Source organism: Lathamus discolor, chromosome 9 (genome assembly GCF_037157495.1).
Source record: "Lathamus discolor isolate bLatDis1 chromosome 9, bLatDis1.hap1, whole genome shotgun sequence".
In the NCBI taxonomy this organism is placed as follows: domain Eukaryota; kingdom Metazoa; phylum Chordata; class Aves; order Psittaciformes; family Psittacidae; genus Lathamus; species Lathamus discolor.
This window is the reverse complement of record NC_088892.1, coordinates 9064456-9082691: the sequence shown is the minus strand read 5'-3', so window position 1 is coordinate 9082691 and position 18236 is coordinate 9064456. Positions and strand designations below refer to the sequence as shown.

Genomic DNA, 18236 nt, shown 5'->3' with positions numbered 1-18236 from the left:
CCCGGCAGGGCCTGCAGCCAGCCGGCGCGTCAGCCCGGATCACAGGAAAACAAAGGGAAAATTAACTCGGAAAGGTCCCCGGCTGCTGCTGTGCCTGGAATCTGGCTGTTGATGCTGCTGTTCCAGGGGCATCCAGCCTGCCATGGAAACAACAGGCTGCTGTGCATGGGGTGCAGCCTTCTCCTCTCCCTGTGGCAGGAGCTGAGTCCTGCCCATCGGCCCCCCATGCCAAACTGTAGCCTGACAATGGTGGGGAGCCCCACCAGGGCACAAGGGCAGGTGAGGACAGCGTTACTCATGCAAGCGACAGCTAAAGCCCATCAGATTTCTCCCCTCACTAAGAGTGTGAAGCTTTGGAGTGATGATGAGCCTAAAGGCTATGGTTCCCTAAGCTGCATTAATCTTTATTTGCATTAAGTCATTCTGAAACACTGTCATGTCATGGGACAGAGGATTAAGGCTTCCTTTGGCTCAGTACCTGGGCTGGGAGGGGTGGATGCGGTTCCCCCTCACAGAGCCTTTCTAGTGGGATGTAAAGCAAAGCACGCACCAGTGTGTGTGCCAGCCCGGCACTGCCCGTGGCACCCACCACAGGAGCTGGTCGGACAATATGTGGAGAGGGTAAGTTCCCAAGCCTGCAAGGCCAGTGTTCATTTGTTCATTTAAAACAGGCATCCAGCTCCGAGGGTGTGAGCGCAGGCTGGTGGTGCTGCAACCCTGGCGGTCCTGAGAACTGCTCCAACAAACGGGGAGCATGGAGGATGCCAAACGTTCCAGCGGGCTCTGGTCACTGGAAATCCCACAGGGAACAGCATAAGCCCTTTGAATAGCCAGGAGGGAGATGAAAGTCTGGCCAGGGTGCAGCAAGATGGAAAGGTGTACGATGGACACAGCAGCACCATGGCAGTAGATGGGAAGCGGCACCTACAACCTTGCAGTCTGTAGCGGCACCTCTCCAACCGCTGTGATGCAGCCATGCAGGGAACAAGGAGGGTATCACCCAGTGGAGGTGGCAGCTGCTCAAACCCTAAGGAGATGCTGCTGCAGAAACCCAAAGGGCTGCTGCTAACCAAGGCAGGAGGTTTATTGATCAACAAATGGGAAATAATGGTCCTAATCACAAACAGCCTGCTATTGATAGGGCCGAGTTAATAGTGCTTAAGGGAGAGAAAGAAAGGTCAACATACAAGTGAAAAATCGACTGCTGTCTTGTTAGACCTGGATGCATATATTATTAAATATAAACTTGGCAGTGCGCCACAAGTAAACCAGGGAACATAAATTATGTAGATTCGTCTCCCACTCTTCTACTGCACTGCACTGAAGGAAGCAGGGTATGACCCAAAGTACATGATAAAGTGGGGAGATTAAAAGGAAACGCATATAAGCTTAAGGGTTATAGCATGCATAGATTGAGTCATAAATTAATTTAAATATGAGGACTGTTAAGATCCTCTAGCCTAACCCTGGCCATAAAACTTCCTCCAGGCATTCTTCTCTGAAACCTGCACCTTTGAATAAGAGAATATCCTCCAGAAGGACATTGAGTTTTGATTTAAAGGCAGGGCATAATAGGAAAAAAGCACTATATCCTTAATAAGCTAATGGAAAACTCATCTCTCATATCCAGTATAAATGTATGTGATTTACTTTCCAGAGAGACTGGTTGCCAAGCAGGAAACTTTAAGTGAAAAGTTTTAAGTCCTGCTCTCATTAGGACTAGAAAAGCCAGCAGAGCAGTATGACTGCAAGATCAAAGCATCAATTTCAGGCTGGTGTTACACGTTTAGATGTAGGAAGAGCATTTTAAAATACGCTTCTTGTTGGCATATTACAGGTCAGAGATGAACCCTTACATGTGCATCTCGCTGGGAATCTGATGTTTGGAAGGGGCATTGAAAGGAGGATTATCCCTATAAGTTTGCTTCTCTGTAAAACCAGCTTTCATCCTCAGGTGCTGCTGCCCTGACAAAAATCAGACAGGCATTCCTGCTCTGGCACCCCAGGAAAGCAAAGCTCTAAGGGCCACTTAGGTATGAGCCCCACTTCTGTCACAGTGAGAACATGCCGGTCAGGAGGAGGAAGGGAATGGGCTGGTTGGCGTGAGACACACACCATCAGTGAGTGCATGATGGGGTTATCCTCATTAATAGCTTGTCCCTGTTGGTTATTAACACCATCTCCTAATTAACAGCTGGGAAGAAGTACTGCATCTTGTGGGCACTTCCAAAAACTCGGTGCTGACAGGGCAGGGAGCAGGCTATGGAGGAAGGACACTGGGTTTGCTCCTGCTGCATCCTTCCCTGCCTTCCCGCTGCCTGCAGAAGTCTCTCTGCTCTATTGCACCACTGAGTTTAGAAAACCGATGAAGATTCACGCTTTCAGGTTGGTGCCTTTTTGTCAGCTCTGGCTGAGGTTGGGCAGTGAGTTAAAGAAGCGGCAGGGGGGAGGCAGGGATTGTGTGAGCCCCAGCCCACTGGGGACCAAGCCAATACTGACCCCAGGCAACAGCCCTCACTGCTCCTTGCAGAGTCAAGAGGTCAATCCTGATTACCGCAAGACATGGGTATCACAAGGAAACCCAAACCGCAGCCTACAGTCCTGTGGTGTTGTCACTTAGAGCAAAGCTGCCCTGAATTCACCATAAACCCTTAGCAACATCAACTGGAAATTCTTCATGCGACTGTCGAGAAAGTCGATGTTTGCTCAGCTCGCCTGTCTCCACGAGATCAAATCTGCCTTGCCTGCGTGGAACAGGGTGACCGAGACTGCTGGTGTCTAAAAATAACACCTCCCGTAGCTGCCATCCCTCACACCTCCTCCCTGTGGCCTGATTTCCGGGGAAATGGGGCTGCTGTGCTTGTGTTGCCTCTTTGCCTCTTGACCCCACAAATCACTTCCAGATCTCTTGGCCACTTTGAGGGAGATGTGGCAGCAGGGTGGGAGTCTCGGAGGCAGGTGAGATGCTGCAAGCTTGGCAGGGCTACCTCGGTGGGTGGAAGAGAGCTTCAGCCTTGTAACCCCATGGGGGAAGCGGTTACAGCCAGACCTCTGTTAGAGAGCAGCAGAGAAGCCACCGAAGCCTGTGGGGATGGATGCACAGCCCAACTGCAGCAGCTCTGCCTGCATTCGGTGTCCTTTTAAACAGCCAGTATCCATCAGCGGGACACGGAGCCCCCGCAGCGTGGGCTCCCGGGCCACGGGAAGCTCACTGGAATGCTGGCAGCCACGCAGGTGGATGACTTCAAGCTGCCTCTGAAGTGATTTAATCCCTAATAACAATATTTGAGCGCCTGACAATTAGAGAGGGACTGTCACACCGCCTGCTTGCCAGGATGTGAGTAATCATTTCTAAGACCCCTCGCTAAGCTGCAGTGCTAATCAGTTTAAGGTTCCTCTTTTTCAGAGCAGAGCGCTACAGCTGACCCCAGCATGACTGCTGGAAGCCGGTCTGGAGGCTGGGATTGCTCAGAGACCTGGCAGGGAGCTTGAGGCATCTTGGTGCGTTGCGTGTGCTCTATCTGTAGGCAGGAAGCACCAGTTTGGATGGCTGTGTCTCAGTCATGTCTCCCATCAGGAGGACTGACCCAGGGGCTGCTTCTGGCCAGTAAGAACCTACAGTCCCATCTCTGGATGGGTGGGAGCATCCTGAAGCAGAGGTGGACATAGGGCTGGGTCTCAGAGGTGCTGGTGTCCAGGTGGGAAACAAGGACTGAACAGCGGGCACTGACAGAGCAGCCATGAAGGTCCATGGCTCGATGCCATTCAGCCTCAGTACCCCCAAGACCTGAGTATGTAGCATGGGACTCGCATGCGATGGAATTTACCCCCGCTGGTTTTCCTTTTGAAAGGGAATTCTAAACCACCTTGACTTCTTAATCTCATCGGCCATTGCCTCCCTGCCCTCAGCTTTCACTTCCTTTCTTGTTGCTAGCATTCAAGCCCCCACTGCTGCACAACAGATAGGGGGAAATGTACAAATGTCTCTATTCAAAAGACGGCTTAAAAAACCCACCCAAGAATGCTCAGCCCTGTGTAGAAGGCCCTTGTTTTAAGGATTCTTCATGCAGCAGAACTGGAACGCATGGGTCCATTTCACCACTTACATCAAAACTGGAGCTGGCCTGAGAGGTGGCACCCCCCTTCACCACTGCATGCCCGCCTCCTTTGAGCTATGTGGAGAATCTCTTCTCTCCTTTCTCTCTTGATACTTTCCCTTTGATCTGTGTCATCTCATCATCTCTCTGCATCATTTTCCACGGTGCAGAAGGATCCTCGTTGGGCGGGCAGGGGCAGAGCCTCTCAGCGGAGCACGTTTGGTTCTTGGGTTATTTTCTTTCCATGCTGGGTTATTTCTTTTCCTTTCTCTTCCTGCACAGCAGCCAAGGAGGGAACTTCTTTACCTTGGCCCTAGGAGGAATCAGTCCCCGGCATGGCTGATGTTTATTGTGTTGTATGGTCCAGAGTGTGATGCGCCAGGTCTCCCTTTGCCAGAGTTGTCTTGGTGGCCTAAGAAAGCAAGCGTTAAGCAGAACACAGAACTGGCCAGTGGGTACCAGGAACCAGCTGTGGTTATAAAACAAGAACGCCAAAATAGCTTTAACGCTTCTCACACTGTGTAGGCTTCAATGGGTCTTAAAACAGGCTTGGTTTGCCCTGGATGTGGTAAACAAGGTCTGAGTCCTGGAGGGCTGGCAGTGAGCAAGAGATGGAGCACAGCAGCACAGGCAGCCTGAGCAACAGCAGTAACGAAACATCCCCGCTTGCCTCAGATAAGCCCTGTACCTGTGTTCAAAGCTCCTTTAAAGTCAAGGTGCTTTGTGCAAGGGGCAGATGAGGTCTAGAGCTGCAATAACTTTACTCAAGGCACTGCCAAGTGTTTTTCCATCTTGTGGATCCAACTCGAGCAGTGCTGGGGACTCAGACTGAGCACGAACCTCTTGACTGAGCTGTGCTGGACCTCACCAGGAGGCTAAGAGCAGATCCCACCCCACAGCTTCCCCAGGCCAGCGAACCCTCTCCTTGGGACAAGCCGGGAGTTGGGCATTGCAATGCCTGCCACTAGATTGTGCAGTGAGGTTATATGTGGCACACAGATCGTGTCTGTTTTTTTTCTTCTCTTTAAAGCGAAGACCTTTTTTAGCGTGCGAATAAATACTCTCCTAAAAGAGAAGACACCATCTGCTCCTAAGCACGGATTTCATTTTCTGAAGGGTTAGGTTTAAATAAGATCCACGTGCTCAGAGTGGTGGCTGGGGGAGCCTGTCACAGGGTTTTGCCCCTTCTGCATCTTGCTGGAAGCAGATGTCTTCGTTTATGGGAGGGTGATGTGGCGCCTGCAATGAAACAGGGGTTCTGGCAGCGGGAGACTGACTGCACAGACACCCTGAGCTCCCTAGGGCCTGATGGTTAACCTGGTGCTCGCTTAGAGCATTGGCAGGCAGATGAATGATCAGGAGCCAGTTGCATGGGGGCGCTGGGGGCACAGCCTGTGCCCTGTGGGGCTCCAACTCTTTCATCATCCTTAGGGCAGTCAGTAGCAGGAATCAGAGCTGCAGGGAGGCGCTTTCTTGTGCACAGTGATTTGTTGGGTGAGCTGGGGCAAGGACGTGCATCCCTCCTGTGGGGGTACTCAAAGTGCCAGCCAGCTCACCAGTTACACCAACGCAGGGCTGCAGCGCAGCCCCTTGGGAGCACTGGTCCTGTGTCAGCGTGTCCCTCATGCCTTCACCTCTCTTGCCTTGCAGCCACTGGTGCTGCTGATGGAATGGCCTGAAGCCACCAACTTCGCCTGCCTGATCGCAGGCTACTGCCGTCTCCTGGTGGACTCCAAGAAGATGATATTCTCCAGGGCCCCCAGCCAGCCTCCCCCTCCTCAGATTATCAAGGCAGGTACGTTTCAGCCTCTGCTTTCTGTGCGAGCCCCTTCCCCTGCCTCCCCTTCCTCCTCCTCCTCCTCCTCCCTCTGCCCAGGGCTCTGCAGCATCAGAAAGGAGAAGGGTTTCTCTGGCATCTCCCCTCTACCGCCATTCCCTGCAGAACCCATTTTAACCAGAAAACAAGGAGCAGGGAGACGGGTCCTCATTTTGGGTAAGCTCTGACTTGTGGTGTCAGCTTGGTCCCTAAACACTCACTGCAAGCGTTGTTCTGGCAGCTCCTAGAGCAGATCCAGGAGGTGCCGTTTGTAAAGACCTGTAATTGCTGCCAGCTAAGTGCTGGGTCCTCACAGAACAGCCTGTGTGTTGCTGCAGGGATGCAGCTCCTTGGCCAGCATCCTAGCTCTGGAGACCAACATGAGTGTACACACTCAGCCAGGGACTGCTCTCCTGCCGCCTTTGGACATTGATGCCTTCATTAGCTGGGTCTGGGCTGCACAGGCAGCTCTGCTGATGTCCTAAATCAGGAAGGGATCTTTGGTGTCGCAGCTTTTCAGGTGCCCAGCCTGATGCAGGGAGCATCAGGGCACAGCAGGAGACCAGAACAGCTACAGACAGGCTCTGTCTCACCAGGCACCGCTGCACTCTTCCTTGAGGGCGGATTGCAGGTGAGCCACCCTCAAAATGATCAATGACCCTCAAGAGTGATGTCAAACAAGAGCCAACCATCAGCTGCGTGCTGGTGTTCCGTGCAGGTGTTCACACTGAATGTGTTCTGTATAGGGAAATATCAAATATACAGGATCAGTGGCTGGAGATGGGCAAAGCACCAACACAGCCAACTCTGCCCCCAAACCTCCCAAGTGACATTGCCGCTCCAGAGAGCTGTGACAAGCCTTCAGTTTAGGTGGCACAGTGTTAAAACTGCCTCCTTGAGGTGCGAGGTGGGAGGAGTGCCAAGAGCTAGCAGGGACCTGGGGAAAGGACTCGGTGCCTCTGAGGTCTGAGGAAGGCACCCAGCCACGGACTTAGCACGTGTGGGAGGACACGCGCACAAGAGGCATCGAGAAAGCATCTGTGGCAACACCAGGGAAAGACCTGGCTGGTGATGTTGGTGTAAGTATGTGTGCATGGTTTCCTTTTGTCTCTTCACCTATGCCTCTTATTGATGGCTGTCACTGCGCTCTCTGCCACGGGTCCTACGGGGACACGTTTAGTCACATCTTGCTATGAGTGGAGGGTGTTTCCAACTTAAGCGGCTGTCGTCAAGGTAGTCCTTTTCTGGGTCCCTACGTGCTGTAGGGAGTTCGAGGAATGCGGGAGGAAATGGAGAGCATCCCAGAACATCCCCAAGGGCTCAGAGGGAGTCTGGCAGGGCCCACGTTACCGGTCATTCAGGGGATAAATTAGCATGTGCAAGTGGTGCTTTTCCACACTCTAGCAACAACGGTAATAGCCAGGATTTTTCCTCAGGGAGGTTGTGCTTCATGAGTACGGTGCAGACCTGTGCCAAAAGGGGAAGTAGATCTTGACCTTTTCTTGACAGGCTCAAGAAGCCAGTATCACTCTGCAGGGGGCTGGAGTGAGTGTGAGGGGAAGTCATGGTGTGGGTTCGACAGCAAAGGAGCAATGGATCCATCACACCAAAGGGCCAGCCCCTCTCTGGATGGCCTGGTCTGCCTGCAGGGGTGCAATGAAAACCTCTCTGAGCAGTGGAGGGGAACAGTTTCTGTGCAGACCCAGTACCCTCAGCCCAGCCTCTCGGGCATCCTTCACAGTGAATTCAGTGTGTGATGAGAAAACTCTGCTCACAGTTCCTGTCTCGCTGCTGCTGCAGGCTGAGGTGTCAGGAGCGAGGCAGATCACAGGCAGCAGGGCCATTAGCACATCTCTGCAGGAATCATAAGGAAGCCCCATTGGGATGAATCAAGTTAGCCCAGGCGTTGACTTCCCAGGCTGCCGGCAGGCTGTGACAGTATCTTAAATGTAAAAGCAAGTCCTGGCCCGTGCTTTGTGCCTAGAATAGGAGCACATCCATCTTCCCTGAGGCCCATTGAAAGCTCCTGCTGAACTGCAGACGTTTCTAGAAATGCACGCTCTGTCCGGATGCTCTCAGTTACATCCCATTCTCCACATTTCCCTGTAAAGCTGGAATCTAGATCCTTGCCTTCCATGGGAAGGGCTGTGCAGTGCTGGAGCTATGCAGGCAATTCGCCTCTGCCCCTTCTCCTCCCCGCTCTAGGCAGCAGCCATCATCATGCCCTTGGCTGCTCTCTCATTTCTGCATCAGGACCTTCTCTCCCAGCAGCTGGATTATGGATTTTAGGGTTCTGGCCCCATCCAGTACAGGCCCTGGCTCAGCACAGGCACCCAGCGAGGCTGCTTTGGAAAGCCTCTGCTTCGGTCCATGCACTGAACATGCATCCCCAGCTGCAGCAGCCTTGTGTTCACACACAGAGCTGTCCTTCCTGAGGACCAGAGTGCCCATAAATGAGAATAGATATTGTTTTGTCTGGGATTTTAGCATCACAGGTGATGAACAGTATAACACGAACGTACCTGGGGAGACACACTGTCCAATTTGTTCAGGTAATGAATTTAATTGGGATTTATTTGATTTAATCTATACTTGGTAAGATGGAGCCTGCATGCCCCTGGCAGCCATTCCCAGCACAGCTGCACAATCCAACCTGTAATGCAGACAGATGCTCCTCCTGAGGCTGGACCACTGGCCACAAGTTCAGACAGTATTTCAGCTGCTTGCCTTACACAAGGGAGCAATGGGAGCTTGTTGTAGGGCAATGCTTAACAGCAGGAGAGGAGGGCATGATGGTGGTGGATGAAAAGCTGGACATGAGCTGGCAACATGGGCTTGCAGCCCGGAACAACCATGTCCTGGGCTGCATAAAGAGAAGTGTGCAGGTTGAGGGAGGGGATTCTCCCTCTCTACTCTGCTCTGGTGAAACTGCCCCTTAGAGCACTGCATCCAGCTCTGGAGTCCTCAGTACAAGAAGGACATGGATCTGTTGGAGTGGGCCCAGAAGAGGGCCACGAAAATGATCAAAGGGGTGGAACACCTCTCCTAGGAGGACAGGCTGAGAGGTGGGGGTTTAGCCTAGCAAAGAGAAGGCTCTGGGGAGACCTTCTTGTGGTCTTTTGGTACTTAAAGGAGGCTTATAAGAAAGATGGGGACAGGCTTTTTAGGAGAGCCTATAGCATGGGACAAGAGGTAATGGTTTTAAATCAGAAAAGGGTAGATTCAGATTGATACACGGAAGAAATGTTTTATGATGAGGGTGGTAAAACACTGGCAACAGGTTGCCTAGAGAGGCTGTAGATGCCCCATTCCTGGGAACATTCAAGGTCAGTTTGGATGGGGCTCTGAGCAACCTGATCTAGTAGAAGATGTCCCTGCTCATTGCAGGGGGGTTGGAGCAGATGACCTTTGAAGGGCCCTTCCAACCTGCACGTGCAGGAGATTTCTTTCTTTGCATCTCCCACCCGCCCACCGAGCTGAGGGCTGGAGGGCAGAGCTCACATGGATGCTCCTCCAGGGCGAGCAGGAGCTTCCCGGTGCTGTTTCCCCTTCTCCTGGGCGCTGCTGCTAACGTGCCCGTTGTGGTTTTGGTTTAGATTACATCAACGCACACAACTTCCACCGGCCTGCCGCCCCGGGGCACACGGGAAAGAAAGAGAGCGGGCTGGTGGCTGGCTCTGCCCCCAGCACCGGAGCAGCCGGGGCTCCACCAGCCAGGGCTTCCGACTCGGAGCTCATCAGCTTCTGCTACCTGCACATGCGAGAGCAGAGGAAGGAAAGAGAGAGCGGGACGGACATCAATGAAAACCTGATATTTTTTGAGGAAACCCGCCCCAGGACCAAATCCGACCCCACCTCCAAAAGCTCTGGCCAAGGCTACAATGGGACAGCCAAGGAGTACAACCCGGATGGCCTTGACCAAGACAGGCACACAGGCAGGGCCAGGGCACACACCATAGACACCCACCTGCGCAGCGACGCCTCGCACTTCTACTGCGAGTCCTGCCAAGCCAAACTCAAGAGCCGGCTGGCCTCATGCAAGGCAGGCAAGCCCGGCAGCACCCGGGATAACATGGTGGACTTGATGTCTCTTCCCCCTCCTGGGAATGACGAGGAAGAAGACGAGACGACGTCCCTGCTCCCCGCCATTGCTGCACCTCCTCCCGGCTTCCGAGACAACAGTTCGGATGAGGATGATCCCAAGCGCCGTGCGGCTGCCCAGAGCCAGGAGCAGGGCCGGCACCTCTGTGGCATCCTCTACGATGAGATCCCTGTCACACTGATAGACAACGTGCAACCACGGACGGTCCGAGACCATGCCCAAGAGCTGGATGATGCCCTGGTGTCCACCCTGCAAGCACTGGAAGCCTTGGCTGCTTCAGAGGATTGTCCGCATCCCCCTCCACAGCAGACAGCAGGTATTTCGATGGCTATGACTTCTTTTCTTCCTTGTAGTCTTTCTTTCCTATGGTATATCCTTCCCTTTAGTCTCCTTCTCTCATCCTGTATGTGATTGTGGAGCAGGTTCTAGTAAATCCAAGCTGTGGCAACAGGCTGTAGCAGGGGCAGCAACTGCTGCTCAGGTTTCTCAGCAGCTGAAGTGAGACTCGCCTCCTTGATGGTGCCTGAAGGAGTGTCTTGGTTACCCACTATCTGCCATGGTCCACGTGCCACGATGCTGGAATGAGTCCCTAACAAGCCAGTACTGTGAGCATGAGCTCCTCCCGGCTGTAACCCCACTCAGTTGGTACCTTCAGCCCTCGGTCTTTGCAGGTTCTCACCCAGGTTTTGCAGTGTGAGCCCTTCCCAGGGCAAACCTGCTGTTAGAGGGGTGTCTCTGGGACCAGCCTGCTGGCAGCACACTCCTTTGTCCCTCTCCCCACCTTGGTTTCCCTATTCATGGCAGAGTATGGGACTTGTCTGGCCCAATTTCCCTTCTTGGGCCAGACAAGTCTCTGTAGCTCTGCTATCACTAACACTGGAAAGCTTCCCAGGACCTCTTCCTTGGCCAAGATCTGTTGCTGTGTTGAGTTAGCAAGCCAGCTGGTGCTGACAAGTGATCTCTCTGAAAAGCATTAACTCTTAGTTGCAGGAAGTCACTAAAACATCTCCAGTGGGCTGCTGTGTCCTGCATTCCTGGAGCCCTCCTGCCTCATGAGGTTCCCCTCTCTCTGTACACGAGTGTGGTGTGGGTGTTGTCGTGGGGTTTTCTTTGTGTCCCTCCTTAGGTCTTATTGTGCTGGCTGCCATCACTCCCGAGTCATCCCTGGATTCTGGCCATGAAACCAACTCTTCGGAGCTAACAGATATCTCAGAGATGGTCTCTGCCATGAAGCAGCATCAGAACGCAGCCTACTTCCTCGCTCAACACATCAACAAAGAGAACCTCCTGGCCAGGAAGGACTTGCCCTTCCGAATCCAGAGCTGTGCTGCCCAGGCTGTCCTCACCTCCCCCTGTGCCCTGAGCCGCCAGGAGCCAAGCCCTTCGTTGAAGCCAGCTTTCTCTACCCAAAGCCCCAACCTCACCAACTGCAAGAGCAAGCAGGAGCAGCAGCATCCTGAGAGGAGCTACCCCTCGGCCGCCAAGCCAGTGCTGACCCCCCAGCTCAGTGAGCAGAGCAGGGGGGCTCCAGTGTCAGGCTCTGAATGCAAAGGTGCAGGCCACGCTAAAGCTGCCTTTGAGGTATCTCTGCATGCCACAGCGGTCCCGAGCATGGAGCAGGCACAGGATCTACAAGAGAAGATGCCCAAAGAGGTCCAGCCAAGCTCCAAGCTCCTCCTGGATCAGAAAAGCGGTGTGACTCCAGCCATCATTGCGGCTGCGCTGCAACAAGTGGCAAACGCAAAAGGCTCAGCTCCGCAAGTGACAGCAGCCTCAAAAGAGGACAGGAACACGAACGGTACCAGCAGCTGTGCATCAGCCAGCAGCAAGCCTTTGAAACCCAAAGGAGGTCCACAAACCGCAGAGACATCGTGCAACTGCCAGCAGCAGCAGCAGCAGCAGCTCCCTCCACAGCAGCACTGTGAAGACTCTCCAAGTCCTAAAGAAGCTCACGGCAGTAAGGCTGAAGCTTTCCACAGCAGCTCAGGTGAGGAAATGACGCTCAGTAAGACTTTCCTCTCTAAAAGCTACCAGCAAAAAGCAGGTAGGGATGCTCCAGGAAGAGCCACAAGCGGAGAGCCCGGTCCAAAGGCGGGCGGGGAAGCCCCGAGCCTCATCTTCCAGAAACACACAGCTCCTTCAAACCAAGGGCAGAAAATGCAACAGGAAAGCTCAGCCAAAGGCTTCAAAGCTGAGAGTAGCAACGTGCACTCTCCATTGCCTGGTAGCACCTTCAGGAGCACCGGTGAGGAACCCAAAGGGCCAGTCCAGCTGGTGCACAGATCCGAGAGCCTCCAGATCAGCACCGTGCCTTCCAAAAAAGCAGAGAAAGCCCTGGAGGTGACCCAACAAGAGGCTGACGTCCCAGCGAAACCCAAGGCTCCGAAAGCTTCCTTCAGGCTGAGGAACTTGTTCTCAGCAACTTTTCCAACCCGGCTGAAGAAGGAGACGGACGAGCGGCAAGCCCAGCTGCAGAAGGTGAAACAGTACGAGCTGGAATTCCTCGAGGAGCTGCTCAAGCCAAAGAGCAAAGGTGATCTCCCACCACAGGAGTACCTTCACCCTCCTGCCCCTGGGCGCTGCAGCTGCCAGCTAAGGAGCAGCCCCGTGCAGAAGGTCCCAGGGATGTCGAGGGAGCAAAGGCGTAGCTGCGACTGCAAGCGGATCTGCAGGGGCGTGAGGCCACCTCCCAACCACATGGCGATGCCAGAACTGGAGAGGAGAGGGATGGATAAAGCCAGCAATGAGCAGAAGCAGGAGGAAGCCATTCGGTTGACAAGCATGAGCAGCCCTTCCAAAGGCAAGCGGATACGATCCACGAGCTTAGAGTCCAGAGAGTACCGGTCAGATCCAGAGAACAGCATGTCCTGTTTGACCACGTGCGCTTCCCGGGGGGAGTGCATGGGCGCTCCACACTACAGGAAGCTTTTGCGTCGCTACAGCGTCAGTGAAATAGACAAGACTGATAGGACATCCCTGTCCTCTGACATCTACCAGAACATCTATACAACCAAACAGAAGGGCCCACAGAAAGAGCCTGAGCCCAGCATCCTTTGTCCCCTTCTGAAAAGCAAAATCCAGGAAGCCACTGGAATGCCAGAACCCTCCTATGTCCAGATAGCACAGGAGAAGAAGAACCAGAAGGGTTCAGCAGTGTTCTCTGTCCAGGAGGAGATGTATCCAAGTCCTGCTGAGCTGCGGGATGAAGACATGGAGGATGAGAAGTGCTGCTCCATCCGGTACTGCTTCTACTACAGGAAATGCGACGTTGCAGATGACGGGAGTGAGAAGGATGAGCTGTCCTATTCCATCCCCATGCAGATACTCCCAGGAATGAAACTGGATAATCAAATGGTCCCAGTCGTGAGCAGAACTCTTCAGGTCCTGGACGCAACAGCCTGCAGCAGTCCCAGTGACAGCCAGACCCAGGAAATAGATTTAAGGACCTCCAGTTTTGAGGGGAGCCTGACAAAGATCAGTGCCCTCCGAGGCCATGCCTACAGCTTTCCCAACGGGTTCCTGCAAGTGCAGCTGGACACCAATGAGCTCCTGACTATCCTGAGGCAGTGCGTGGTGAGCCCTGACGTCCGGGACTGCAAACCCTACATCTCCCAACTGGCTGAGTACAAGCAAGAGCTCGCCCTCAAGTTCAAGGAGTTCCGTGCATCCTGCCGCCGCGTGGCGGCCGTCGACAAGAGCCCTACCCACATGCTCTCCGCCATCACAAGCAGCTTCCAGGTGCTCAGCAGCCTCATCGAGACCTTTGTGAGGCTGGTGTACGTGGTGCGCTCGGAGTCGCAGCGCCAAGAGCTGCTGGCAAAGGTGGAGGAAGTGGTGAGGAACTACACCTTCCTGCTGAAGGCTGCGGAGGAGTCCACGGCCAGAACGCTGAGCCACCAGCAGGCAGTGGAGCAGCTCAGCCGCCAGTCAGCCACGGTTGCCACCGTCATGAGCACGCTCACGCGCTCCCTGAAGACGCTGATCAATAAGTAGAGCAGCTACGGCAGCCAGCAAGCCGGTGCGTGCCGTGCGCTCGTGGGTCTCAAGTCGCGTAGGTCTGGTGAGGATGCGTGTCTGCAGGCTCACATCTGCTGGGGTTTGTGGTGGCCACGATGCTCTTTTGTCTCTGCAGAACGGGGGGTTGCGTTGGTGGTGGTTCTGAGTGGGTTTGCATGCCCTGCTGCGAGCTGTGCAACCAGCTCGTCGGGGCTGTCAAGCAGCTGTGCCATGCTGATTCGTCGGGGATGGTGCTTGGGGGGCACGGGCACCCCGTCTCCACACTCATGTGGTTCTATGGCCTCACCTGTGCAAAGACCTTTGTCACGGTGGGCCAGTGAGTGAGCAGGAACTGAGCTGACATCTCCTGGCTTCCCTTGGGCAGTTTAGAGCCAAACCAGTGTCTTGCCACGTAAACAGCTCTTCTGCCTCCAGGCTCTTCCTGGCCCACAAACGCAGCGTCATTAGCAGCAGAAGGGATCGCTGGGGTGCAAGTCCCCGCTGCTGTGCTAGGGCTTGGGAAGCAGCCCTAGCATGGACAGGAGGTCATAATCCTGGGGCAGAGCTGGGTCACCCTACCAGGCTCTGCTCGCACAGCTTAGGCAAAAGGCAAGGGCTTAACGAGCGTGAGCAGGGAGGACCCGGGGAACCATGGGGCTGTCAGTCCGGCCTCCGCGGCAGGGCAGGTTGTAGAGCAGATCCTTTGAGTGCCATCTCATGGCACGTGCAGGACAACCAAGTGCTCAGGCCCAGTCACCATGGGTTTATGAAAGGCAGGTCCTGCTTGACTAACCTGATTGTCTGTGACACAGGGAGCCGCGTAGTGCGTGAGGGAACGGCTGTGGATGTTGTCTGCCTCGGCTGCAGTAAAGCCTTTGACACAGCTTCCCACAGCACTTTCCTAGAGGAAGTGGCTGTCCATGGCTTGGATGGGTGTACCCTTAGGACAGTGCCTGGATGGCTGGGCCCAAAGGGTTGTGGTGAATGGAGTTAAATCCCATCGGTGGCTGGTCACAAGCGCTCTTCCCCAGGGCTCGGTATTGCAGCCAGTTCTGTTTCATGTCTTTATAGACAACCTGGACAAGGAGATCAAGTGCACTCCCAGTAAGCTTGCAGGTGACATCAGCTGGGTAGAAGTGTGGATCTGCTTGAGGGTAGGAAGGCTTTGCAGAGGGATCTGGATGGGCTGGATTGATGGGCTGGGGCCAATTGTGTGCGATTCAGTGCCAGCTCCTGCGTTTGGGCCACCTCAACCTCATGCAAGGCTTGGGGCAGAGTGGCTGGAAAGCTGTCGGGTAGAAAAGTACCTGGGGATGGTGCTCGACAGCCACAGCATGCGCCAGCATGTGCCCAGGTGGCCAAGAAGCCAGCAGCATCCTGGCCTGTATCAGCACCAGTGTGGCAGCAGGGACAGGGCAGGGATTGTGCCCCTGTACTGGGCACTGGTGAGGCTGCGCCTCGAATCCTGTGTTCGGTTCTGGGCCCCTCACTACAAGAGAGACATTGAGGTGCTGGAGCGGGGCCAGAGAAGGGCACCGGAGCTGGTGCAGGGCCTGGAGCACAAGTGTGATGGGGAACGGCTGAGGGACCTGGGGGGTTCCGTCTGGAGAAGAGGAGGCTCAGGGGGGACCTGATCACTCCCCACAACTGCCTGAAAGGAGGGTGTTGCAAGGCGGGTGTCAAGTCTCAGAAGTGACAGGATGGGAGGGAACAGCCTCAGGTTGCACCAGGGGAGGTTTAAACTGGATATTAGCAAAAATTTCTTCACCAAAAGGGTTATGAAGCCCTGAACAGGCTGCCCAGGGCAGTGGCTGAGTCACCATCCCTGGAGGCATTTAAAAGACGTGTAGACATTTAAAAGACCTGGGGACATGGCTGAGTGGTGGACTTGGCAGTGTTCTGTTTATGGTTGGACTCAATGATCTTAAGGGTCTTTTCCAACCTAAATGATTCTATGATCCTGTGTTCCCCCTCCTCTGCTGGATGGCTGTGTTCACACTAGAGAGCCTGCAAGGAGCCCAGATTGATCTTTGACCATTGCAAGCCAGAAGCTGGGCTAACAGCTGAGAGGGGACCTCTTTCACACCATTCTCCAGAGGTCAGGTCCGTGCTCCAAGGCTCAGCCCAAACCCTCTCCTACTTCTTTTCACCATTCCCAATTAGAGAGGAACCCAGATCAGCTTTCTCTGTGAGCCACGGCTTGCCCCTCAGTCAGGCAGTGCTACTGCCACTGGCCAAGGGAGCTGCCCTCCTTGCCAGGGTGCTGGGGTCCTTTGCCTGTCCGCACTGGGCTGACTGCTGTAGGAAGCACTATTGAGTTCTGTGTGATGGTTATTTATTTGGAGTTGGGGTCTTTTGGATTGTTTTTTTCACTTCCAGGTGAATGGTAAAATAATTCCTGCTTCTCTTCACACCCCAACGTTCCCCTCGTCCTCCCAGTCTAGACCTAATCAATCAGACTGCCTTAACTGGTGCTTCACTGCAGTCAGCCGCCCTCCAAAATGAGACGTTACACATCGCATCACCCTTACCCTGCACTTCACACATGCACAGGGAGAGCGGGTTCTCCTGGGGTCCTGGCTCCAATCCCCATCGCACCCCCCTCTGGCTGGAAAGGGAGATGGTGGCATCAGCCTCCCAGGAGGAGTGAGGCGGGCTGTGAACACCAGCGCTTGGGGATGATCGGGGATCTCCGCAGGATCAGTCGCTTCCCACCCCTATGATTTCGTTATAAATATGCACATCCGAAATCTCTTGTTCTTCCATAGGAGTTACGGACATGCACAATGTGCTTCTAAGATGCGCATCCTCTACCGAGTGCAATAACCTCCCCTGGCCCATGGCTGTCCCGGACTTTGGCCATTGCTGTCGGCAAGGCAGAGAGGATCCTGCTGTGGGGACAGCCTCCTGCTTTCAACAACCATGTAGCAAATACACAGTGGAAGAGCCAGGTTGGAATTTCAGTCTGTGGTGGGCAAAGCCTGTTATAATGCTGAAGGCCGACAGGGAGCTGTGTTTTTCTTTTCCCCGGGAATTATCTATTATGAAGCTCTGAGTTTCTTCAAGCTCCCTGTTATGCCTATATCATTCCTTCAGACATCTCTCAGTCTAATACAGAGGAAAATTTTTTTATTGTCTGTATATAGTATATATAAATTAAAAAAAATTATATAAATTATATATATACACAAATTTATGTCTTGTTTTACAAACAAGAAAGATTAAATATATTAATCTTAATATCCAAACTAGCATTTGTGTCCTTTTTTAAGAACTTTGTGGCAATGGGGCTATTCCCAGCTGTACAAAGCACTGTTCATAAGCAAAACCCCCTATTTTTGTCATTATAGAGCTGCATGTATCTTCGTACTGGAAGCTTAAGGAGCCCACAGTGTCACTGGACTCCACACTATTTAAGTACCAGGCTATGAAGAAAGCCACAAAGCAGCAAGCAATGCAGGTTTGAAATGAACTGTTCGACTTGGCACGGCCACTTATGTGTTGTAAATGGGCATTTGGGCTTCATTCCCCTCCAGGAGGGAATGCCTGCAGCAACACTCACCCCTTCACCACTGTGCTGGGCAAAGCGTGGTCCTCCTGGTGCCCCTAAAGCCAGGGAGAGCCAAGACACGCTTTAACCCCTCTCTGTTAGCAAAGTCCTGCCTGATCCCTTCCAGAGGAGCCAACCTGAGCGCTCACTGACAGCTCCAGTGTGTGTTTTCAGCCCAGTCGCAGCCTCTGCCTGGCATTTGCTCCTGTGCCTGGGAAGAGGTGACACCTTGGGACCTGCCATCAGTGGCCTGGTGATTCCGCAGCCCTGTGGGACCGCTCTGGTGTGTCTGCAGGGGAAAGCCCAGCTGAAGCATAATGCCAGACCCAGGGACAACCCTGAGCCAGGCAGTTTCCCAGCTACAGATGATGTTTCCGATATCCCATTCCCACAGGGGACAGGTTTTGCCTGGCACAATGTACTGCTCTTTGTTTATCGGGGGGAAAGCATCGATGTGTGCCTTTATGTATCCCAAAGCCCCCAGGAACTACAGAAGCCAAGTCTGGTAAAGATCCAACACGAAAAAACTTAGGAACTGGGTCATTCTCTGAACGGGGGTTGAATGTGTGGTCTCAAGCACAGGCAGCAGCAGCAGAGACTCACACACATTCTCTGTGCCTCCAGGTTCGTTATTTTAATCTCATCACACCATTTCCCATGCTGAACTAACGATGA

General features: G+C 53.7%; 1 protein-coding gene across 3 annotated transcripts in view; it reads left to right on the top strand.

The window, feature by feature from the left end:
- The window catches only part of FRMPD3 (FERM and PDZ domain containing 3), a 55614-nt gene extending 38769 nt beyond the window's left edge, over positions 1-16845 (top strand). For 2 of the 3 annotated variants that reach the window (XM_065689850.1, XM_065689848.1), the window contains exons 15-17: positions 5748-5892; positions 9510-10331; positions 11142-14148. In XM_065689850.1, coding sequence (XP_065545922.1) covers positions 5748-5892; positions 9510-10331; positions 11142-14008 — 3834 coding nt within the window. In that variant the 3' untranslated portion in view covers positions 14009-14148. Of the gene's footprint in view, positions 1-5747; positions 5893-9509; positions 10332-11141; positions 14149-16779 lie in introns of those variants that run through there. The other variant, XM_065689849.1, reaches the window with a different exon arrangement.
- The last annotated feature ends 1391 nt before the right edge of the window (positions 16846-18236 follow it).